At 31.9% G+C, this 25,172-nt stretch overlaps 1 protein-coding gene across 10 annotated transcripts; it reads left to right on the top strand.

Moving 5' to 3' along the window:
• Positions 1 to 6,808: 6,808 nt before the first annotated feature.
• LOC130955737 (paired amphipathic helix protein Sin3-like 2) lies at positions 6,809 to 24,696 on the top strand. Of its 10 annotated transcripts, XM_057882679.1 has the most exons (26): positions 6,809 to 7,048; positions 7,176 to 7,222; positions 9,183 to 9,263; positions 9,397 to 9,472; positions 10,528 to 10,713; positions 10,813 to 10,993; positions 11,078 to 11,176; positions 11,372 to 11,545; positions 11,624 to 11,906; positions 12,112 to 12,248; positions 12,604 to 12,679; positions 12,777 to 12,806; positions 12,987 to 13,177; positions 13,266 to 13,420; positions 13,614 to 13,735; positions 13,838 to 14,092; positions 14,288 to 14,944; positions 15,083 to 15,168; positions 15,296 to 15,560; positions 16,724 to 17,085; positions 17,170 to 17,267; positions 17,404 to 17,542; positions 17,635 to 17,787; positions 17,898 to 18,061; positions 18,242 to 18,353; positions 24,162 to 24,696. In XM_057882679.1, the coding sequence occupies exons 4-26, from the start codon at positions 9,399 to 9,401 to the stop codon at positions 24,300 to 24,302; spliced, it is 4,140 nt and encodes a 1,379-aa protein (XP_057738662.1). In that variant the 5' UTR covers positions 6,809 to 7,048; positions 7,176 to 7,222; positions 9,183 to 9,263; positions 9,397 to 9,398; the 3' UTR covers positions 24,303 to 24,696. The 10 variants fall into 10 exon arrangements, 9 of the variants coding, with proteins under 9 accessions (XP_057738662.1, XP_057738663.1, XP_057738669.1 ...); XM_057882680.1 differs by lacking the exon at positions 9,183 to 9,263; XM_057882686.1 differs by lacking the exon at positions 6,809 to 7,048 and having other exon boundaries at positions 7,187 to 7,222; positions 9,388 to 9,472.
• The last annotated feature ends 476 nt before the right edge of the window (positions 24,697 to 25,172 follow it).

Here is a 25,172-nt window from a genome sequence, read left to right as displayed (position 1 = left end):
TTCTCTCTTCTCTCTCCTCTCTCTTTCGGTCATGTCTAGCAGGAAAAGAGGATTGAAGCAAGCTATCAGAAAAATCACAGAAAAGCTATGGACAAATAAGAGGCTAAGGTGATGATGGCCTTAGTAAAAAGAATATCCAAGGTATGGCGTGGCTGAGATCTTTACCACTAATGGCAAGATGTGGTGAAGAAGCCTCGAGATCTCCATACCTAAAAATGGTAGCAATCCAATTCGGTCAGAAAAGAAGATCTCTGTGGTATGACTCGTTTCTACTTTTTGTTCATTCATTACATAAGATAGCTACTATAGCTACGTGGAGGAGGAAGCAGAAGTGGAGCAGATGGAGCTGTCAAGGATCAAGTGTTCATCAAGGGTCAGAAATCCTTCTTAGGGACCAAGTCAAGATGGAAGGCTTAGATTGATGAAACTTGATGAGAAGGGATGAGAGAGAGGTAATTGCATGTTGGTTTTTGCTTTCGAGTCCGAACCAGTATTGGTGTTGAACAAGAAGAAGTTGGCTTGGTTGAACCGTTTCAACCTTGGAAGCTTCCCCTTCTATAATAAGAGTGAACGACCAAGGCTTGAGATAAGGAGAGACAACATAGAGTTCTCATAGCTACCTAAGCTAACAGAAGTTCTTCTCCTTTAATGTGTTTCATTTTTTATTTTCTTTAGTTTTTTTTGTTTGAGTCTCATGGTGAAAAAGGCAAATAGTGAGGTTTGTAAGAAAAAGGCAGTGAGTGAAAAAAGGCAGAGTGTACAAAATTAAAGAAAAAGCTATAGGTGTCTTAGAGGTCTTTGGTACATCTGTGTTGTGTATCATGATTCTGTGGGAATTCCCTTTCAAGTTGGGTTAGCACTTAGCAGTTGAAAGCTTGGTACGTGACCAAGTCAAGTTCAGGATTGGAAATAGATTCTGGACTTGTCTCGGATAGGAAGGGTAGTTCCTAGGGAGAATTGGTGTTTGTAATCTGTATGATTATAGTGAAATTCCATCATTGTTGTGATGAAAACTGGATGTAGGCTGCATTGCACTTAGCAGCTGAACTAGAATACTTGTTGGTGTGATTCTCTCTCTCTTTCACTTCATTTCTGATTCTGTTGCCTAGGAGACAAAATTGCAAAATATCTCCTGATTGGTTACGAGACAAAAAGAAAATGTCTCCTAACTAGTTACGAGACAAAAAGAAGAAAAATCTCTTGAAACATTTATTAAAGGTAGAAAGCGTTATCAAGTAAAAAGGGACTAAGATTCAACTCCCCTCTCTTAGCCACTGATCTATTCTATTATATAAAAATCAGATGTCTGCACTTAATGATGGAGCTGACGTGGCATGCTCTGGAGAGTGTTTCCCGATTTAATTATTTTAACTCATTCAATACAATTTATTATCATAACTTAATTATATCTGCTAATTGATTTGATTAGATATTTAAATATTAATATAATTTATTATAATATATATTACTTAATTAATTTTACTACATTAATTATAATTTGTTATATTAGTTAATTAATTTATTCATTTATAAAGTCTAATTTACTGTTTATTCTAATTGAATTCATTAAATTTAATTATACATTATATATGAATTAATAATAATTTGTAAATCACTTTATATTATATATGTATTAACAAAATATTATATATGTCTTAATGTGTTAATTAAATATTATATACGCACAGAAAAATAAATACAAAGATGATTTATATAATATTAATAATATTATATTAGCACGGTAATTTTTTTTTGTTTTGATATCATATAGTATTAATAATGATAATATTATTATATAGTATTATATAAATTTTCTAATATTAGTATAGAAAATTAGAAAATTATTCTTTATGGCAATCATTCTTAGTAGAATAGTGTGTCCTTTATATAGTATTGATAATTGTTGCTTAATTTAAAGTAATTGTATGTTAGTATCTTAAATTTATTTTCAATAATGACCTAAATAGATAAATCTAATTGAATTGAATGATTATATAAAATATTTTATATTATTAATATACTAAAATTAAATTCATTTTTTGGTATAGAATTTTATAGGTAAATTTTATACAAGATTAAGTAATTTTTTATTTATTTTATCTATGTTACTTTATTTAATTTTAAGTAGCGTCATATTTACAATTACTGCCAGTATGATATTTTATAAAATATGAAAATCAATTTTTTTTTATAATTTAAATATCAATGTTTGAAAAGAAGAACTTAACAGACTCACAATGAGAAAGAGAGAGAGGAAAATTTACCTAGAGAAAAGAAACACGGCATGAGAATGGTGGCGATGGGCTCAACAACGACAGTAACGGGATGAGCAGCGATGATGACATAAGCTGTGAACAGTGACGGACCCAAAAAAATTTAGTAATGGGGACAAAAATATAATAAAATTTAGGTATAGATATTTTTTTTTGCTTCCCACGATGTTCAACAAGTTTAAGGACTAATCCGTCATAAATTTGAATTCTATTTAAGAATCTATAATTGTCCGGCAACGAGTTGCTATACATACGAGACAGAATTCGGACCCTCAATATTTATTTAAGCGGACGACTAAGTTGATCACTTGATCAGTCTAAATTGGTTTAGATATATTCAAAATTTAAAATTAGAACTATTTAATACATATTGATAAGAACTAGAAATATATTATTATAATATTTAAATAATAAAAATAATTTCATACACATAGTATAATTTAAAATAACAAAAAATATTTATAAGGACTTTTTTTTATTTTAACATGATTAAATATTATTTTTATATATTTTTAAACAATTATTTTACTTAATTGTCAAATCTACTTATTATAATTTTTATAGTATAAATAAATTTTTTAACCAAAATAATTATAGTATATTAATACATAGATAATATATTTTTTTATCTTAAACAATTTTAAAAAAGCACTAATAATTTAAGTTGTATTTAATTAGAAAACTAAGTTTTAATTTAATTATTAATTAATTAACTAATATAATATAATTAATTATCACTATTTTTTGAGTGTATTTATTTATTTTTCATACTAAATCAAATTTAGCAATATAATTATTATTATGTGTTAAGTTTAACAAAATATTTTTTTAACATAAAATACAAAAGAACTATTTATATTTTATTTTGAGACAAATCTATCTATCTATTCTATTATATAAAAATCATATGTATGCACTTAATGATGGAGCTGACGTGGCATGCGCTGTAGAGTGTTTCCGATTTAATTATTTTAACTCATTCAATACAATTTATTACTATGACTTAATTATATCAGTTAATTGATTTGATTAAATATTTAAATATTAATATAATTTATTATAATATATATTAATTAATTAATTTTACTACATTAATTATAATTTGTTATATTAGTTAATTAATTTATTCATTTATAAAGTCTGAAATAAAATAAATAATTTATTGTTTATTCTAATTGAATTCATTAAATTTAATTATACATTATATACGAATTAATAATGATTTGTAAATCACTTTATATTATATATGTATTAACAAAATATTATATATGTCTTAATGTGTTAATTAAATATTGTATACGCACAGAAAAATAAATATAAAGATGATTTATATAATATTAATAATATTATATTAGCACGGTAATTTTTTTTGTTTTGATATCATATAGTATTAATGATGATAATATTATTATATAGTATTATATAAATTTTCTAATATTAGTATAGAAAATTAGAAAATTATTCCTTATGGCAATCATTCTTAGTAAAATAGTGTGTCCTTTATATAGTATTGATAATTGTTGCTTAATTTAAAGTAATTGTATGTTAGTATCTTAAATTTATTTTCAATAATGACCTAAATAGATAAATCTAATTGAATTGAATGATTATATCAAATATTTTATATTCTTAATATACTAAAATTAAATTCATTTTTTGGTACAGAATTTTATAGGTAAATTTTATACAAGATTAAGTAATTTTTTATTTTTTTTATTTGTTTTATCTATGTTACTTTATTTAATTTTAAGTAGTGTCATATTTACAATTACCGCCAGTATGATATTTTATAAAATATGAAAATCAATTTTTTTTATAATTTAAATATCAATGTTTGAATAGAAGAACTTAACAAACTCACAATGAGAAAGAGAGAGAGGAAAATTTACCTAGAGAAAAGAAACACGGCATGAGAACGGTGGCGACGGGCTCAACAACGACGGTAACGGGATGAGCAGCGATGATGACATAAGCTGTGAACACTGAACAGTGACGGACCCAGAAAAATTTAGTAATGGGGACAAAAATATAATAAAATTTAGGTATAGATATTTTTTTGCTTCCCACGATATTCAACAAGTTAAGGACTAATCCGTCATGAATTTTAATTCCATTTAAGAATCTACAATTGGCCGGCAACGAGTTGCTATACATACGAGACAGAATTCGAACCCTCAATACTTATTTAAGTGGAGGACTAAGTTGATCACTTGATCAATCTAAATTGGTTTAGATATATTCAAAATTTAAAATTAGAACTATCTAATACATATTGATAAGAACTAGAAAGATACACACAATCATTATTATAATATTTAAAATAATAAAAATATAATTTCATACACATAGTATAATATTTAAAATAACAAAATAAAAAATATTTATAAGGATTTTTTTATTTTTAACATGATTAAATATTATTTTTTATATATATTTTTAAACAATTATTTTATTTAATTGTCAAATCTACTTATTATAATTTTTATAGTATAAATAAATTTTTTAACCAAAATAATTACAGTATATTAATACATAGATAATATATTTTTTTATCTTAAACAATTTTTAAAAAATTACTAATAATTTAAATTGTATTTAATTAGAAAACTAAGTTTTAACTTAATTATTAATTAATTAACTAATATAATATAATTAATTATCACTAATTTTTGAGTGTATTTATTTATTTTTCATACTAAATCAAATTTAGCAATATAATTATTATTATGTGTTAAGTTTAACAGAATATTTTTTAACATAAAATACAAAAGAACTATTTATATTTTATTTTGAGACAAATATAATATAATAAGTGGTATATATGTATATAAGTATTAATTTTTTTCAAATAAATTTGTGGGGGCAAATGCCCCCTCTATATTAAACGTGGGTTTGTCTCTAGCTTTGAGGGAAGATGGGAGTTGTAAATAGGTAAGCGGCGATGGACTCAAGCAACAACATGACAGGAGCTATGCGGTTTTTTTGTGAAGAAGTCGAGAAGAAGAAGATTTTAGGTGAGGATGATTGAGTTTATCTTGCATGGCTATAGAATATAGACTGAAGCTATGAATCATGTGTGATATGAGGCAAATCCTAATTACTAAAAAATGTTTATATGTATATATTCGGGGCGGGTACACCCTAAACCCGACGATACCTGTCTTAAGCAAAATCTGTCCCGACTCGAGTCAAGTTATTACCCTTTTCATCCGGGTATAGACGGGTCAGGTACCTGCGTATTCGAAAACTCCTGCCAAGTCTAACCACGTATTGATACTCCTTTTATTAAGGGTTTATCGCTAGCCAATGAATTACTATATACACAAGACGAGATTCTAACTCCTAATAGTTGTTTAAGCAGACAAGTGAGATGATCACTTAACAAACTCAAATTGATTAAGATAAATATTAATTATTTTTAATATTTTAATATTAAAAATTTTAAGAGTTTAATTTTAATTATAACTTTATAAAATATTTATAATAATAATTATTATATATATTATTTAATTTTTTAATAAAATTTTTAATATAATTTTATGTATTATCCCGTACAAGGTACAGAAACATACACTAGTTACTATCTAAATTCAATTGTATTACATATATAATAAAATAAAAGAAATCATATATAAGGGTATATTTAACATTTTTTATAAAGAAAATAGATCTTACTAGTTATTAAATAAATGTAAAAAATCTTTTTGTCCGTCTAACTAAAAAAAAGATTAAAAAAATTATAATAGTAAAAAGAAGGAAAATCTAAGAAGATGTTGAGAAATCTTCTCCTTTTTATTTTAGATTAAAAAAAAAACCATGGGCTTACATAATCCACAGATCCATAGACAAAAGAGAATACATATGCAGAATATTGAACAAAAAAAAAGGTAATAAACGAAACCGAACTAATCCAAAACAACCATAAACCTATGCTCTGTTCTCGTTTCGTACCTAGCTTCCTCAAAAACCACTTTTTGGAACCTCTTTCCTTCTTTTTTGTTGCTTTGCCCCCTTCTCCTTCCCTCTCTATCTCTCGGTAAATGTTACAATACTTCCTAATAATTTGTTGAATAGATAGTCCATTAAATTTCTTTAATTATTTAATGAATCAATATTTTTATATTTTTATTTTTAAATATTTTTAAATTAATTTTTTGAAATTAAAATTTTTATTATATATTTATATTCTATATATTTAGTATTTATTTATATGTTATTAAATAAATAATTTTTTTTTTATTTTTTAATGCATTTGACAAATTTTAAAAAATAAAAATAAAAATATTAAAAAATATTTTTTTAAGTTTTACATAATAAATAAATAAAAAATTTTTATTTTATTTTATTGAAATATAATTAATAAATAAAAAAATTTTTACTTAAAATATTTAAATATAAAATTATTTTTATTTTTATAAAATTTTTTTAAAAAAATATTATTTAAAATTTTTTTTCCTTATTTTACCTCTTTAGCTTTAAATTTAAAAACCCTTTATATATATATATTTTACCTCATAAGAGTCATAGCCCTCTTTCTTAAATCTGACTTCTAACCACATCCATCACCGTCACCGGCGTCTCCTTCAGTCCTTCTACGTTGCATCTCCTTCATCATCTCCGTCAGACCAAGTCTCCTTCATCGTTTCCATAGTCACGTCGCCGTGTCGGAGCCACTTCGTCTCGCTGGCTTAGTGTCCCGCAGGCCGCAACCGTAGCCGCGTCGTCGCTATCTTCTCTTCACCGTGGTTACTCGCCGCCTATTTCTTCGATGTGGTGTGAGTGGTGAATGCTAGGGCCTAGGAGGCTAATTAGTGTTGAAATTCATTCCTGGCACTTGTGTTTTAATTATTTCTTGCCTTTGAAGAATGTGTAAAGAGTCATTGTTCTTTTCATTTGTTACAGAGGGAGTTGCAATTCTTGGGACTGCAGTTTATATCTTTGCCCCCCAGGTGATTGCTTCCCCTAAATTTCAAATTTATTGTGTCTAGCAAGTGTGTGATCTATGAGCTTGGTTTATGTTATTCAAATGAACCCAGAAAATATGTAGAGGAAGACGGATTAACTATATCCCCGGTATCATTGATATTTAATTATTTTTAATTGCGCAACTGTGATGTATGTCTTTCAAAGCACGATATTGAAATTCAGTCACCAAAAAAAAAAAAAGCACGATATTGAAAAATTTCGGTTTCCAAATCACTACTTTATGCTGGGTAATATCATACACGTTCTCTGACAAAACCTTAGATGGTTAAGTTTGTGCTGTTCATGCTTCTTGTAGCATTTATTTTCTTTTCTAGTTTTCTAGCTGTATCATTGGTGATACTGTTGCATAAATGTTATTGTGCTTCTCTACTGGCGTTCTGCTTCTACTTTCCTGAGCCATGTATTTCTCTTTTGGTTGTTCTGTTTAGTCTATTTTAATCTGTTCTTTTATTTTGGATATGTTCTTGTTCCTGTTCTTTAAATTTTTATTTCAAATAGAATGTTTTTAGGATGTTTTGGAATTTTTATTCCCTATTTTGATTGTTCTGTTCTTCTATTCTGGGTATATTTCTAAGCTGTTCTTTAATTTTTGTTTCTATTTTAATTGTTTTGTTTTTTTATTTTTGTCCCTATTTTAGTGTTTTAAATTAAAATTCAAAATTTTACTTTCTTAACTCATTTAAGTATTCTAATCCTAAAAGAACATCTTAATATTTAAAGTTAATACTAAATAATATATTTGATTCTATTAATTAAATTCAAATTCACATTCTCTTATTGTTTCTTTAAGAGTATTTGATAAATTAAAATTTAAAATTATGTTTTTTGATTCATTTAAACAAATTTAATTCTAAAATAATTTTTATTATTTAAATTTCTAGTTTTTTTATGCATTTAAACAAAATCAACACCAAAAATATATTTTTGTCTTTTTATTAATATTTAAATAAATATTTTAGAATTTTTAAATTAATCTTTAAAAGAGATAATTTTATCTTTTAAAATTGAAATATAATTTTTTAGTTTTTAAAATAATTAAACAACTCTAATCCTAAATGGTATATTTTTGTCTTTTTATAATTAAACTGAAATGAGTTTTACTCTTTTTTAAAATAAATTAAATTTCTAATTTAAATTAAATAACTTTAATCTTAAAAATATTTTAGTCTTTTAAAATTAATCCCAAAAATTATGTTTGACTTTTCAGTTTTTTAAACCTTTTATGATAATGTTATAATAATTTTTTTTTATTCAAAAATATTATAATAGTTTTTTTTGGGTCGGTGAATTGAACAACCCCCAATTCTAAATACCCTAATGGATTGGACAACTTCCAATCTTAAGTACACAACACACCCGCACACTCCTCACACATCTTATCACAAAATGTTATAATAGTTTAATATGAATAATATTATTCCAAAAATACAATGGGCTTAAAATGGCCCAAATTAAAATAATAATTTAGCCCAAGCAAATTTTAAATAAGAAAACCATAAAATAAATGTAAATGTTAACCCTGTCCAAAAAAAAAAAAATGTAAATGTTAACTATTTTCTAACTCTTTAAAAGGAGTTTTAATATTCTAAAGTTTCGAGGAGCATTGAATAGGATCCCATCTCTCTCTCTCTCAAAAACTCGAAAATTCGAGTTCCAAACTCTCTCTTCCCTTCTTCTATTGAACGCTCCACGGCTTCTTCTTCTTCTCTTCCCTCATTCACCCCCAAATTCATTCTTTCTCTTCTTTTCACTGTTCCTTTTTGTTAATTGTTCCTCTAACGTAGAAGCGCGGGAGAGAGAGGCACACATAAAATTAACCTATTTTCCTTTTTTTTCTTACCCCTTTTTTCTGCTCTCTTTTTTTTTTTCACTTATTGTTCTTCTTGTTCTTGCTGTTGCTGCCTCGGATCAAACCGGTCACAGTTGTTTTTCGCTTCAGAGATCTCTTCTGCTCGACTTGTGTTTTTCCAGCAAAACTTCAATTTTCCCGTGAAAATCGACAAAGTAACATTCCCTTTTCCTTTTCACTTTCTTTTCTCTTCTTCTTCTCATGCTTTCAATGAATGTCTATGTTCATCTTGTTATTTATGATCGGATTGCGTTTTAATGGTTTGAATTTTTTTTTAAGTTGTTGCAGAGATGAAGAGGACAAGGGATGATGCTTTCTCTGGCTCTCAATTCAAACGGCCCTTTGCTTCGTCACGTGGTGATTCGTAAGTTCTTAACCCTATTTTTCTAGTTGATATTATTTTTTATTCTCTATCTGGCAATATTTTTTTGTTTTACTGTGTCATGAATAACTTCTTGTTAACTCTTTATTTTTCTTTATTTTTTTATTTTAATTTTTCTTGCTTCATTGCTTAAAGAATTGAGCCTGTGTGTGTCTCTTGCTTCCATTATGAATAATTCAGTTGTGCATGTGTGTGCTTTTCCCCTTTCGCGTTGGATTTTTTTAGGGTTTGCTTTAATTTAAATTAAATTGACCGTTGAATGGGTTTTATGGTGGGATCAATGGTTAAAAGGAAGGGGTGTGTGTAGATAGGACCAAGAGGTTGTGGTTTTTTAACGTTTTTTTATATGAAACTATGAATCTTAGCAAGCAAGTAACATGAGTATATGTCTAATTCACCTAATGATTACCTTAGAAGAACGATAGAATAGAGGCGCTGTTTGCTTGTATATGTGTAGACATTAATCTTTTGGACTGATGATGTTCTAAAGTTCGGGTAGTACGAAATCAGTGAAACATTTGTTATCATGTAGAGATTAGCTTTGTATAATATTTAGGGTGTGTTTGGCTTCGCTTTGGAGCATCTGACACACATTTACTTTCTTAAAAGCTTCACTTGTTCGTTTGGCTATCTTTTTTCTTCCTCTAAACGCAAATGTGATTCTACCCTCTAACCTACGTTTATATGAGTTAGATTGAAATTCTACTTTTGCGTCCATTTTTTCCCGTTAGATTGAAATTTATTTCTTATCTACCAATTTTGTCCTTCATTGTTTATATGACGAATTTTGTTGCTTTTCTTAATAATTGTTTTCTTCTAATGTGCTTTCATGAAACATTATTATTTTTTTTATAGAGTTTTTATTAACTTTTGTTTATATGAGTTTTTTTTTTACCGCTATTGTTATTTCTATTTTGTATGGAATATTTTTTTTTGCTTTGTATTATAATTCTATTAATTCTATTAGAGTACTTTAATCCAAACATACACTTAATGTTGCGGGTATCTAAAATCATGGTTGCGTTCTGTGTATGTAGCTATGGCCAAACCCAAGGTGCTGGAGGAGGAAGTGGAGGTGGTGGTGGTGGAGGAGCAACCCCGTCTCAGAAATTGACAACCAATGATGCCTTAACTTATTTGAAGGAAGTGAAAGACATGTTTCAGGATCAGAGAGAAAAATATGACTTGTTCCTTGAGGTCATGAAAGATTTCAAGGCTCAGAGGTAGACTCTTAACCCCTTTTTATGCTTTGTACGGTATTTCTGGAAATTGGAGTTTTATGCTTAAAGGTTCATTGGCCTGATTTTTTTTTTCCTTTTCAGGACTGACACTGCTGGTGTCATAGCAAGGGTGAAGGAGCTATTCAAAGGGCACAACAATTTGATATTTGGATTTAACACTTTCTTGCCTAAGGGATATGAGATAACACTTGATGAGGAAGAGGCTCCTCCGAAGAAAACAGTTGAATTTGAAGAAGCGATTAGTTTTGTGAACAAGATAAAGGTGAATGTGGTTTTCAGTTTGTGAGTTATTTTGGTTTTTTTTTTTTTGTTGGCTCTTACGTCTAATTGATGAGCTTTTCCACAGAAACGATTCCAAAATGATGAGCATGTTTACAAATCATTCTTGGACATTTTGAACATGTACCGCAAAGAGCACAAGGACATTGGTGAGGTTTATAGCGAGGTACTTTTTCTTAACACATTTTATTGACTCTTGTTCTCTCTCTCTCTCTCTCTCTCTCTTGTTCTCTCTTTCTCTCACTCTCTCTCTCTACATAACACATTTTATTGACTCTTGTTCTCTCTTTCTCTCACTCTCTCTCTACATAAGGCAAGGACTCTCTGTTGAAATGTATACTCTATTTTTTTTGTTCTCTAGGTTGCTACCCTTTTCAAGGACCATAGAGATTTGCTTGATGAGTTCACTAGATTCTTACCAGATACTTCTCAGGCACCTTCTGCACAGCATGCTCCATATGGTCGAAGTTCATTGCAACGATTCAATGAGCGGAGTTCTACAGCACCCATGATGCGACAAGTGCATGTAGACAAGGTAGGAAGTGTTAATCTTTCCCCCCTCTGAATTTGTAATCTGCTTATTAATTGTTGGGTTACAAATTTCATTCTACAGCAACGTTATCGACGAGACAGGATTCTTGGCTCTCATGATCGTGATCAGAGCGTTGATCGAGCTGATCTGGATGATGACAAAATAAACATGCACAAGGAGCAGAGGAAACGTGAGAATAGGGATAGAAGAGTCCGTGATCATGATGAGAGAGAACAAGATCTTGATAATGGCAGGGATTTGAACTTGCAACGCTTTCAAGACAAAAAGAAATCTGTCAAGAAGGCGGAAGGGTTTGCCATGGCTTCTGACTTTCCTTCATATGATGACAAAGATGCGTTAAAGAGTAAGCCATCATGCTAAGCTTTGGACAGATTGCATTCTTCTAAACATGATTTGTGTTTCTTACTTTCTTCTGACTTTTAGATTTATATAGTCGAGAAGTTTGCCAAAAGGTGTAATGTAGGCAGACTGAAAGTGGACAAATAGTATTGACGACCTATATATTTTCTCTAACCTTTTTTTTATTGGAATTGTTTGCTTCCTACCAGCCATGTATGGTCAAGCATTCAGCTTCTGCGAGAAAGTTAAGGAGAAGTTGAGCAGTTCTGATGACTACCAAGCATTCTTGAAGTGCCTTCACATTTTCAGCAATGGGATAATAAAAAGGAACGATTTGCAAAATTTGGTATGTGCTTTCTTTCTTCTCTTTTTGCCTTTGCTCCTAATCTCCTATCCTGTAATTCAGTTTTTGGTATCTATGCCGACATTTGACTGTTTTGGTAATGTTAGTATGTTTGATGATATGCATAAATAAAGTATGAACACCTTTTAGTTCTTTAGGAGTTTTCTAAATATTCATTGATTGAGGGTACCTGGTAGTATTTGTGTCTAAAGATCCCATAAACAATCTACGAATCAATGCTTCAGATTATTGACTACCAAAAGCTTTCACAGATGGTATATGCTGCTTTTGACACAAATTAGTTGGACCTTTTTTGGTTCCTGCATTAATTTATGCCATTTCAAAATTCTTATTTCAGGTAACTGATTTACTTGGAAAACACTCTGATCTATTGCATGAATTCAATGATTTCCTGGAGCGTTGTGAAAATATTGGTAATTATTCTTCCAACTATCTTCTTTATCTTGTTGATAATGTTATCATTCATTTAGTCATACCTTAAGTGTGTGTCATGCTTATTTTTTTTTGCAGATGGATTCCTTGCTGGTGTCATGAGTAAAAGTACGGCAACACATAACACCTCTCGTTTGACTTTTTTTTGTTTCTCCTTTTCTTACTTGGGGACGAGGGATTCAAACTTATGCTGCTTTTCTTCAATGAAATAATCTAACGCTGGTGATTTAAATGATATTAATTCTGTCCATATATTGATCAATTTTAATGCTGCAAACATGTTGACAGAGTCTCTGTCTACCGATGGTCATATATCAAGATCATCAAAGTTGGAGGACAAAGATAAAGAGCACAAGCGTGAGATGGATGGAACTAAAGAGAAAGAAAGATACAGTAAATACTCGGGAAAATCCATTCAAGAACTCGATCTTAGTGATTGCAAACGTTGTACTCCAAGCTACAGGCTGCTGCCTGCAGATGTATGTAACTTATTTTTGTTTTTTCACATGCTGGGTTTGCTAACATATGATGTCCTTGTGAACTCCGTTGTGCTGTCTAATTTTGCAGTATCCAATTCCCGTGGCTAGTCAGAGATCTGAACTTGGAGCTCAAGTATTGAATGACCATTGGGTATCTGTGACTTCAGGAAGCGAGGATTACTCTTTCAAACATATGCGCAGGAATCAGTATGAAGAAAGCTTATTCAGATGCGAAGATGACAGGTATTTTTAGCTTCTCTTTTTGTTTTGGTTTTTTTTTTTTTTTTTTTTTTTTTTTATGTTTGTTCTTTTCATTTTTTGCACTGATTATTATCATTAATAATTATAATTTGGCTTCTGGATGATTTTTCATTTTGGAGTTGCTGTTTTCTCAAAGGTATAATGATAGATAATGATATTGTTATTTCTTATGTAGATTTGAAATGGACATGCTATTAGAGTCAGTGAGTTCTGCTGCGAAACGTGTAGAGGAGTTGTCTAATAGCATTAATGAGAATAAGATGGAGAACTTGGGCCGGATTGAAGATCAATTCACTGGTTTGTATCTCAACGATGTCAATCTAAATTGTTATGTTTCAACAATTGTGATTTGTTGTTAGAGTATATCATGACCTGACTGTCTGAGTCTATGTATTGCAGCTTTAAATTTAAGGTGTATTGAACGTTTGTACGGTGACCATGGTCTCGATGTGATAGACATTTTGCGTAAAAATCCAACTCATGCTCTGCCTGTAATATTGACTCGACTTAAGCAGAAACAAGAGGAGTGGACTAAGTGTCGTGCAGATTTCAATAAAGTTTGGGCTGAAATTTATGCTAAGAACCACTACAAGTCACTCGATCACCGTAGCTTCTATTTCAAGCAACAAGATTCAAAGAACTTGCACACGAAATGTAAGTTGAGCTTAAATCATATGGTTGAATTGTTACATTATATGACCCCAGCTGAGCTTAAATCCCGTTCTTAAGTTTGTTTGGTAACAACCATACAAAAACTCATGCTATATCATAAGTATTGAATGTCATTGCTAGTTTTTGTAGTATGATCCTTTTAATGTGTTCTAATTTTTTATGTTGAATAATATACAGATTTGGTGACTGAGATTAAAGAAATTAAAGAGAAGCAGCAAAAAGAGGATGATATTCTTCAGTCCATTGCTGCTGGAAGTAAACAGCCTCTAACTCCACATCTTGAGTTTGAATATCCTGATGCTGCAATTCATGAAGACTTGTATAAACTTATTCGGTATTCATGTGAGGAGATTTACACTAGTAGGGAGTTGATGAATAAAACTATGAGGCTCTGGTGTACCTTTTTGGAACCGATGCTTGGTGTTCCTTCCCGATCACATGGGACAGAAAAGGTGGAAGAGAGGAAAGCAGGGCCTAATGTTGGCAATGCAGGCAATGGAAGTCCTCATGGAGACTCCATTTCAATTAATTCAAGGTTACCAAAATCTGACAAGAATGAAGCGGATGGTAGAGTACCTGATGTAAAGAATGTTCACCGGACTAGTGCTGCAGCTAATGACAAAGAAAATGGATCTGTTGGTCGTGAAAATATCTGTAGAGATGAACCCCCACTGGATAAAGGGCAGACAAATATAGAGTGCAACGATAAAGTCTCTGGGATTAATAAACAATTTTCTGCTGATGAACAAGGAGCCAAAAACAATGCGTTAATTTCAGTTAGAGGAGAAAAATTAGAAGATAATCCTAGCAGGAACAACGAAGAATTGACTCCAGGTCTGTTTACAGCTGTGAAATTAATTTCTCATGCTTTAGGTTTTTCCAGTTTATGTGTTTTCAATGTTTAGTTCTTTTTTATTTGTCTTTGATAACTGGATTCCGTTCTTATAAAGAATAATGTTTTGTTTATATTAGAAGGCGCTGTCACTACTCCTTCTCGACCTACTGACGCTGACGAATCCGTACCTAAACCTCAGGAAGTAAATGCTACTTTGGTAGAGGTGTGAATACTCTTATTCGCAATTTGTGGCAAATTTCAAGTTTTACCTAGTTTCTTTCTGCTTTCTTCTTAATCAAGTGCTGTTTTCAATTGACTCTGATATGTTTCTCTTCCTGTCATTGTCTCAGGGGTCTGATGTTACAGCTCCAGTTACAGTGGCCGATGGGGTACCAACTCAGAGCAGTAAAGTTAGAAGCCATGAAGAATCTGCTGGGCCTTGTAAAACTGAAAAGGAAGAGGGCGAGTTATCACCAAATGGTGATTCAGAGGAGGATAACTTTGTTGCTTATGGAGATTCAAATGTGCAGTCAATGTCTAAGTCAAAGCACACTATTGAGAGAAGAAAATATCAGTCCAGAATTGGAGAGGATGAGTCCTGCCCAGAGGCTGGAGGTATTGTTAGAAGTATCTATCTTTATCATTGTCATTTTGCCGTTGTAATGTGGGTTCAAGTCCCAGTTCTAGCATTTTGTGTTTCTCATTTTAGATGTTATTCTTATATTTGTTGCTTGCCATCTAATATAATTATTTGTATTTTTATCAATAACAACATTAATATAACTTTACTAGTTTACTTGTTATTATCTATATTAGTATTGTTTTATACGTTACTTATTTTTAAGAATAAAAGTTTATAAAGAATAGTATATTTCATTTTATAAATTTTTAAATTAAATGTATTCTATTTGCTTAATTTGTTGATTTATTTTAAATTCGTATAATAATAGTGTGGGGATCTTATCCCCATCTCTCTCTCTCTCTGTCTGTCTCTCTCTCTCTCTCTGTCTGTCTGTCTCTCTCTCTCTCTCTCTCTCTCTCTCTCTCTCTCTCTCTCTCTCTCTCTCTCTCTCAGAGACTAACCCATTTTTATAAGCTCACCTATTATTGCTCTGTATTAATTGCTATAGTTGTTTACTATTGTATTTTATTATAATATCATAATAATATATGAAAAGAATGAGGCTATGTAGATTTCATACAAATTTGAGAAAAAATATTTTTATCATACATCACAAAAGTAATTTGATAGGCCATTAAAACTAGTCTAGTTGTAAGGAGTTTGGGTAGTATGTATGAAATTTTTGGTCCCCTATAATATGATTTCCGGATTTGCCAGACCTCCTTTTTGTCTTATCTCCATTTCCTGTCTGTGTATTTTAAGATCGAAGGCACCTACTAATCATAACCTTAAGAGTGGTTTCCAACATTTTCTATTATGATTATTATTTTATGATTATTTCCTTATTTGATAAAGGTTAGGGTTTCCAATTATTATGAATGTTTAGTGTCTTATCTCGTGTAAAGTACAACATAATGATTATAGTATTATGTCATGTTATCTTATATCTTTTTTTCTTCTCTTATTCTCGTTATCCCAAATAATAATGATTATTATTTTATGAGTATTTCCTTATTTGATAAAGGTTAGGGTTTCCAATTATTATGAATGTTTAGTGTCTTATCTCGTGTAAAGTACAACATAATGATTATAGTATTATGTCATGTTATCTTATATCTTTTTTTCTTCTCTTATTCTCGTTATCCCACATTCTCAGCAGGCGATAATGATGCAGATGCAGATGATGAGGACAGTGAAAATGTGTCTGAAGCTGGTGAAGATGTCTCGGGCAGTGAATCTGCTGGTGATGAATGCTTCCGAGAGGACCACGAGGATGAGGAAGATATAGAGCATGATGATGTTGATGGTAAGGCTGAGAGTGAAGGTGAAGCAGAGGGTACATGTGATGCACAATCTGCTGGAGGAGATGGTTCATCTCAGCCAGATTCAGAAAGGTTTCTTTCGTCTGTGAAACCTCTGACAAAGCATGTTTCAGCAGTGTCATATGTTGAAGACATGAAGGATTCAAGGGTGTTTTACGGAAATGATGATTTCTATGCACTTTTTAGGCTTCATCAAGTAAGGATGATCTTAATAATTGGTGTTTGATGTTGAACTTTGTTCCCTTAGTATTGAATTCATTACCTCATTTTGAACTTGCAGCTTCTTTATGAAAGGATCTTGTCTGCAAAAACCAATGCCACGAATTCAGAAATGAAATGGAAAGCCAAGGATGCCAGCTCCCCAGATCCTTATTTGAAGTATGTTTTTGCGATATATACACCCCCTCCCTTTCTCTTTCTCCTCTCTTCTTCCCATTCCCTTTCCTTCTGTTCTGCTGTTCTCCCATGAGAGTGCCGAGTGATGTTTTGGATCCCATTGTTGCTATGCTTTCAGATTTATGGATGCATTGTACAACCTTCTTGATGGATCTTTTGAGAATGCAAAGTTTGAAGATGAATGCCGAGCAATTATTGGCAACCAGTCATATGTGTTATTCACATTGGACAAATTAATATATAAACTAGTTAGACATGTAAGTTGGTTTAGTTATCTGTATTAGTTTCTAGTTATGACGCCTTTTTTCTTCTTGGGTTGGTTTAAAGGTTCTATTTTTTTTTATTGTAGCTTCAAAATGTTGCAACAGATGATATGGCCAATAAGCTGCTCCAATTGTATGAGTACGAAAAGTCTCGGAAACCTGGGAAACTAAACGATTCAGTATATCATGCAAATGCACATGTTATCCTTAATGAGGACAATATATATCGATTGCAATGTGTAGGTTTTATTGAACCATTTCCTTCACCTTAAACTAAAAATTCCAGAAGGAAGCAGACTTAATAACTTATTGTTCTCTCTTTCTAACAATTTTCCTGACCTTATTACAGTCCTCACCACCCTCTCGGCTATCCATCCAGCTCATGGACAATATGAATGAAAAGCCTGAGATGTTTGCTGTTTCTATTGATCCAAATTTTTCTTTTTACCTTCACAATGATTTTCTCTCCATCCTTCCTTCTAAAAAGGAACCCCATGGCATTTTACTTCAAAGGTACCCTGAAATGGTTTTGCTACATTTCTGTTGATGATGAGTATTCTTTTTTGTATGTTTTTTTTTTTTTTTTTTTTTTTTGGGGGTGGGGTGTTGATACTTAAGCTACATGAGTATATTGCCAATCAATGTCAAATGGTGCATCAGTTCCTGTTTTTTTTTTTTTTTGGATCTATGCAGAAACAAACGCAAATTTGGAGATATTGATGAGCTTTCTGGAATAACTTCTGCTATGGAAGGTGTCAAGCTAATTAACGGCTTGGAATGTAAGATAGCTTGCAGCTCGTCCAAGGTATGCTGCTATTTCATCTGTTTAGGCATTTAATTGCATGTGTAGATTAGCCCTGTGTTATTTTTTTTGTTTCTAGTCTGGAGTTTAAACTTCATTTGAGGGTTGGGATTGTGAAAATTGATGAAAAACATAGCTACTCGTTTGTGGCTGTGTTGCAGTTGTAAGGATCTTCAACACTACGTGCAACATACAATCGTATTCCACCTTAACAAAAATCCCAAAAGAAAGTCTATAGTAATAACCATTATGAAGAAGAGGAACGTAGACACAAACAAATTGATTATCTATTTCGTTTCAAAAATAATTAATTAAAATACAGATGCTTCTATTTCTAATCATTAAGTTATTAATTGCATCATTTTATTTACGTATGAACTGTGGTGCTATGCATGGAATCGTGGCATAGTGGAGTGGAGAGAATGCTAAGAGCAAGATACTTCTTGTTGCAGATTGTTTTTGTCGTCATGTTTTGCTGCCACTGCTGTGGCATTTTGCAACCGCGTTAGTAGCCAATGCCACTATTCTGGCTCGAGGACGAAAAACTCAGTCTGTTACTTCCTAGCCCTCTCCTTCCTCAACTATGTCCCTCGTTCGCCACCTTGAATACTACTCCCAATTTAGAACCCAATTCCACCTTTGAAAAAAATCTAGAGTCTAGACAGAATTGCTCTAGTAATAGAACACAGTGAAAGGAGGCATATACATTGAACTGTCTATTATCTATATGGTTGCAAAATTAATACACTAGTTCCTTCTCGAATCATTATTAAGATATTAATTTTGTCATTTTATTTAGGGTGAATTACATTGACCTCACCCATACTTACTGTCATGGAGCTATCGTGTTCGATCGAAGCCGAGCAAAGTGTAGTGGAGGTAGGGTTGGAATGACCTTATTGAGTGGAGTTTTTTCTTTTTGGTAGCGGAGTTTTGCAACTGCAATGTAGTGGCCATCTTTGGCTTGAGATGGAAATACCCGATCCATTGGCCACCTAACTTTATCTTTATCTGATCATGCCCCTCCTTTTTTCCTTGCCTCAGTCCACTCTCTTCTTCTCTGCCTCAATCTCTCTGATCTATCATGGTTAGAACTATCGAAGAAACAAAGACAACTAACATTGATGTCATACCAGGATCCAGTTGCAATCACATTATTAGGATATCTCATTTTTTAATGTTTTGGCAGATTTTTATTTTTATTTTTTAATGCAACTACAGTCAACCTTATTTTTGGTAGGTTCCTTTGTAAGCAACATTGTTTTGGGTAGGTTCCTTTGTAAGTCACATTATTTTGGATAGGTTCCTTTGTAAGTCACATTATTCATTGATGAAATAAAATTTACATTTTCTTAGACTCTCTCACTTAAACATTTGATTGTTGACAAGTTCCCTTTTATTTTCCCTTTATGTAATGGGAAATGATTTTTTATATGAATTTAATATAATTTCTTTTTAAAGATTTATTTTGTATTTAATCTAATTGCATAATTTTTTTCCGTAGTGGTATTCCCAATACACAAATTATTTGAAATAAATTATAAAGCATCCTGATATTTTGTTAACAATTGTTTTTCTGGTTTTTTTTTTTTTTGGCTCAAGTGTCAACAACAAATAGACTGACAATGTCTGAGTGAAACGAATCTTGAGTCTCTCTTTTTTACACTTTCTGACAAATTAATTTGTATGATAGCTTACTTCTGACATTTAGAAAATATTTTGGATTTGGGGTAGTTACTAGAAGTAACAAGGACTTCACGTTTAAACTATATCAGAATCAAACCCTTATTAACATATTTCTTCTATTTTTTCTTTTAAGTTTTCTAACAGAGAGAAAACTCATGTAGAAGAGAAAATTGGCAAGGTGCCTGTGGCAAAGAGAAAAAACTGAATTAAAACTAGAAAAAATGTATTCCAAGTGTTGAGTTCAGGGGAGTGAGTATATGGAGTGAAAGTTCAGCAAGCAATGCTGCAATGTGTGAACTCAAACATAGTAGTGAAAATTGGAGAAGACTCCATAGCTTTGTATGGGGAGTGTTGGGCGGGTAGCAAAGGGTGAAGATGATGATAAGCATAATGTGGCTGAGACGTGTGATGAGGATGCCAAGGTGGATGAGTGTCCATACTCAAATAGATGAGATAAGGAGCGAAAGCATGAAAGAGATCAATTGACACCTATTGTTAAAAAATGATGGAATTTCACCTTTGATAGTTTGGACATTTTGGGAGGACCAAAAAATGCATCTACTCAGGAGGGTAGACTAGACGAGGGATAAATCGGTGGTTAGGGTCAGTCACAGGAAGACCCATATGATCATGAATGAGGTGTCAGAAGAGATCTTAGCATAAATGGGTTGATTCTAGATATGATTCACGATAGGGTGCAACAGTGTTGTTTGATCAATGTATACGACCTCGCTTAGTGGGATAAGGTTTTGTTGTTTTGACTTGGTGTTTTAAATTCCATGAAATTACTCTAATTTATAGTTTAATTTTATTGCTAGAGTGGCGGAGTGTGTTTTGGGGTTTACGAATTTGCATCCGAGTCTGAGCATGTTGAAAATCTGTCCCAAGTGAAGGCCTTATTTATAGATTAACTTGTGTACTAAAATCTTGACCCCTCTGACCATTAAGGTAGCGTTTGGTAGAGAGACAGAGACGGAAAGACTGAGACTGAGACTGAGAGACAGAGACTAAGAGACAGAGATCGAAATAAATTTCAGTATTCTGTTTGGTGTAAAGTGAGAGACAGAAATTGAAATAAGAATAAAACTCTAATTTAATTTGCATAAAGGATAAAATTAGAATTAATTAATTAAAATGAGGGTATTTTAGGTATAAAATGTTATTAAAATTTCAGTCTTCGTCTCTAAAAATTTCAGTCCCCTGTGTCCCTATTTTTTGGAGGTACTGAAATACTGAAATTTTAGGGACAGAGACAGAAATTTTAGTACCAGTCTCTAAACCAACAAACATGATACTGTGTCTCAGTCTCAGTCTCTGTCCCAATACCTCAAAACAAACGCTACCTAACAGTTCCTCGCATGACAGCCCAAGAGAGAGCAATTACTTCTTGCTGGCTTATTTAATGAATGATTTCTTTGCTTGTAGCATTCAAAAACGTTTATTTCTGCCTTCTAATATGCCCCATACCCGCCCCGCCCTGCCCTGCCCCGCCCCGAATAAGACCCCTGATTTATAGTTTTCCTCTTTGAAAAAAAAATATATAACATGAAAATAAACAATTTGAACAGAATTCATCAATAAAATTTCATACAAGATTAAGTTCTCTAGAAATATGATTAAGCACAGATAATCCTAAATCGTTTACTACAACACAGCACTCAAATAGACTTACAACACATCAAAATAACCCTAAAACATCAGAAGACTTAAACTAAAGGTAATTTAAATACATCACAGCACACAGAATAACTTATCTACACCATTAATCTTTATCAGACATTCATTAGTGGGCATTCATTTAGAGCAATCATTGTCCTTGAACACTTCTTATTTATAAAGTACATAAATTAATATGTAACATAATTGATGCCTATAGTTTTCTTTTTTTAAACATATTGCATTTAAAATTATAGCAAGTGCAAGAGGTGGTGGATCTTAGAAAGCAATTTCTTTCAAAATTATAGCAAGTGCAACATAAAAACCAATTGATGCGCAGCGAATTGACATTGTATTTATGGTATAAGAACTGAATGCACCACAAAAGCAGCTGAATCATTTAATTCAACAGATGGTAGCGACAGTAATCAGTTAATTACACATTGCAGCAAAAACATTACCCTAGGCTGACAGGTTGATCGGCAGTTGGCACAAGTTAGAGCTGGACAGCAACAGGGAGAATCAGGAATTGTACAAGGCTGGGCAGGTTTTGTCACACCATCATGCCGCAGCCGGAGGGAGAGGAGTGAAGGTTGGGTGGGATGGGGAGTAAAAGCATCATGACTGTGTTTTGAGAGTGCTTGGTAGTATAAATTCTAAACCTGTGCGTGCTATGGTGCCTATACAACTTTGGCAACACTTTTTAAGTATTGCTAAAATTAAAGTGATATTTTTTTACTATTTAACAATGCTTTTTAATTTGAAACCTAAAAGTAAAAAGTTACCACAATGTAAAAAAAGTGAGACTTTAATTTTAACAATATTTAAAAAGTATTGCTAAACTTAATATAGTCACCATAGCCACCATAACCATGACACTAGACTCCACCTTCTAAACTACATACCCCTGGTTGCCTTTGGATACTGAGACAGTGGACATATAAATTCGTTTGGTAAGGTGAGACACGGACAAATATGCATTTTCTTTATTTTCTGCACTTACTTTAACCAGGGAACAGAAAATATCCGCCCTGACTCTGTCTCCTTCTTGATCATAAAGACAGAATCCAAATGGTTCCTCTCTCTCCATTACCATACACATCTCACAAAAGTTCACCCACTTCACTAACATCCACACTCTCAGTGCCTTCTTCCCTTTGCTTCTCACGTCACACGGCATCTCGGCCTTCATTCATTCCAAAAAGTGTGTAGTTCCACTTTGCCGACATCATCTCCCCTGCATCCTCACTTGCAAACTTCCTTTATGCTCAACCTACTCCTTTGTCTTCTCTTCTCCAACTAGCAATTGGTACTCAGCAGTTGTTTATTGCTGCTTCTGGTGAAGACACTCTCTAGCAAGGTTTGAGTGTGTTCTTATTGAATGGCAAAGTGGCATTGCCTTGTTGGTATTTGCACTGTTTCTGGCGTTGGTTGTTTTGAGGAGGTGGTTTTTCGCGGACTGTTTTGTTGTGTTTTTGTTGTGTTGGATGACTTGCATATCCAGCTGTACACAAGAGTGGCATTTTTATTTATTTTTTTATTTTGCAGAACAAAGAGGATAATTTGGACAAATTGAATACATCTTAGATGGAGTTAAGTTCGGTTAGATATAAAGGTGGTCAATGTAATATATGTAAATAGAGGGGTGATTTACACTGAACCTTAACCTTTTTTCAAGGTTTGGCAATTCACCCTTTTATTTATTATAAGGTAATTTATTGACTTGACTTAATTTCCTGTAAACATTTAGCTGACAAATATTCTGAAACGGAGAGGGTATCATCTATGGTGGTTTAATTTTAAGTTAATTAGTTGGATAAGTGCCTATTTTTATGTTTTAGTTGGAGAATGCTAGGGGGTTAGCTTGTTTAGTGGGGAAAAAAATCAGAAGAGTTAGTTAGTGTTGGTTTAAATGTAACGCAAATGTAAGGGAAAAATGTTGGTCACTGAACATTTGTTATTTTTCACCTTTCCAAGTCTATGCAATGAGAGTTTTAGTTCTCTTTTCTGAAACTTGTACCACACACCATGATGTGTTTGGAGCTTTATTGGTGAATGTTCATGATGCCATGGGTACAAGCCTTTTAGTTTCTTTTAGTATCTGCCACTATGATTCCCTACGCTTTAAACACCAAACATTGATAAGGCAATTTAATCTTCTGGTTTTGTATTTATTTCTATAAAAAAATGTTTTTTGGCACACCAAAAGTTGGTGTCCATTTAGACACCTACCCTTTTCAAATCGTAGGGTGGAGAAACGAGTGAAGTATGAATAGGGTCTGTGATTCAATCTAATCATAGTAGAGCTGGTGTCTAAATGGACACCAATATTTTTGGTGTGTAGGTAAGATGGTCATTTCTTTAACGGCCGGCTTGCCCATAGAATATCTTTCTTTTTGTTTCTTTTCGGCCAAGGGTATGTTTGGCCATTTGAGCACTGTTTTTCTTATTAACCAATTTCATCCGCAGATCTCCTATGTTCTCGACACACAAGATTTCTTTTTCCGGCCGAAAAGGAGAAGGCAAGCGTCACCGGAAACCAGATCTTGTCGGCACCGGAGGGACAGAGAGGAAAGATACCGCAGGTTGATGGCGACCGTGTCTCAATGACTTGTATCTTAATAACATTGACTGGAACCCCATTAGGTAACAAGAAGCAGCTTCCAGAATTGTTCTCTTGACAATCTATTGAACACATGGAAGACTCGCTCACATTATACTTTAATGTTTATATGAGTCTTGGTGTAGCAACAAAGAAACAAAAAAAAAAAAACGTAGGAATCTTGAGGTTCTTGATTTTTAATTTTTATTTTTTTTATTGTCATAATGCACTTGAATTTTTCATGTGAATGTAGGGGAGGGGAATGTACATGTAAAGTGTGCTACTTGATTATGTTTATGAGGGTCTCATGCATGGGTTTCACTCCTTTGTAAATAGTCTCTGTTGCATAATATATTTGTAGATTATTGTTTACCATAATGAATATTGTTCTTATTTGCCAAACCCTTTGGTTGATTCTTCCATATCATTCATATTCATATTTGCTTATCAATTTTAAGTAGTGTTGCCATTATTGACAACAGCTGCTGTTGGTTCATACTTGGGAGTGGTTATATAAATGATTAAATTGTAAAGCTTTGTAATGTAGGGTTTTTATCATTTGTTTACCCTTTTTTTGGTAATAAAGTTTAATATATTCGATTTTGCTTTGTTTGATAAGCTTTCATGTTTTGTTGTATTAGCATGTAGCCAAAACAATAGTCACATCCAAATACTTCTGTTTGACCGTTTGAATGAATTTGATTTTATAGAATTGACTTTGGATAGAAATAAGTTTGTACTAATATGATTTATGTTTAGTAATTTTGTACTAAAATTAATTTTGAAAGAATGAATATTGTTTCAATAATATTAGATAAAATTATTTTTAAATAAATTACTAAAAGGAACATCATATAAATTTTGTTATTTTTTCAAGC

This window comes from Arachis stenosperma, chromosome 10 (genome assembly GCF_014773155.1).
Source record: "Arachis stenosperma cultivar V10309 chromosome 10, arast.V10309.gnm1.PFL2, whole genome shotgun sequence".
Taxonomy (NCBI): Eukaryota; Viridiplantae; Streptophyta; class Magnoliopsida; order Fabales; family Fabaceae; genus Arachis; species Arachis stenosperma.
Note: the sequence above shows the minus strand (reverse complement) of the source record. Positions and strands in the feature narration are given on the sequence as shown.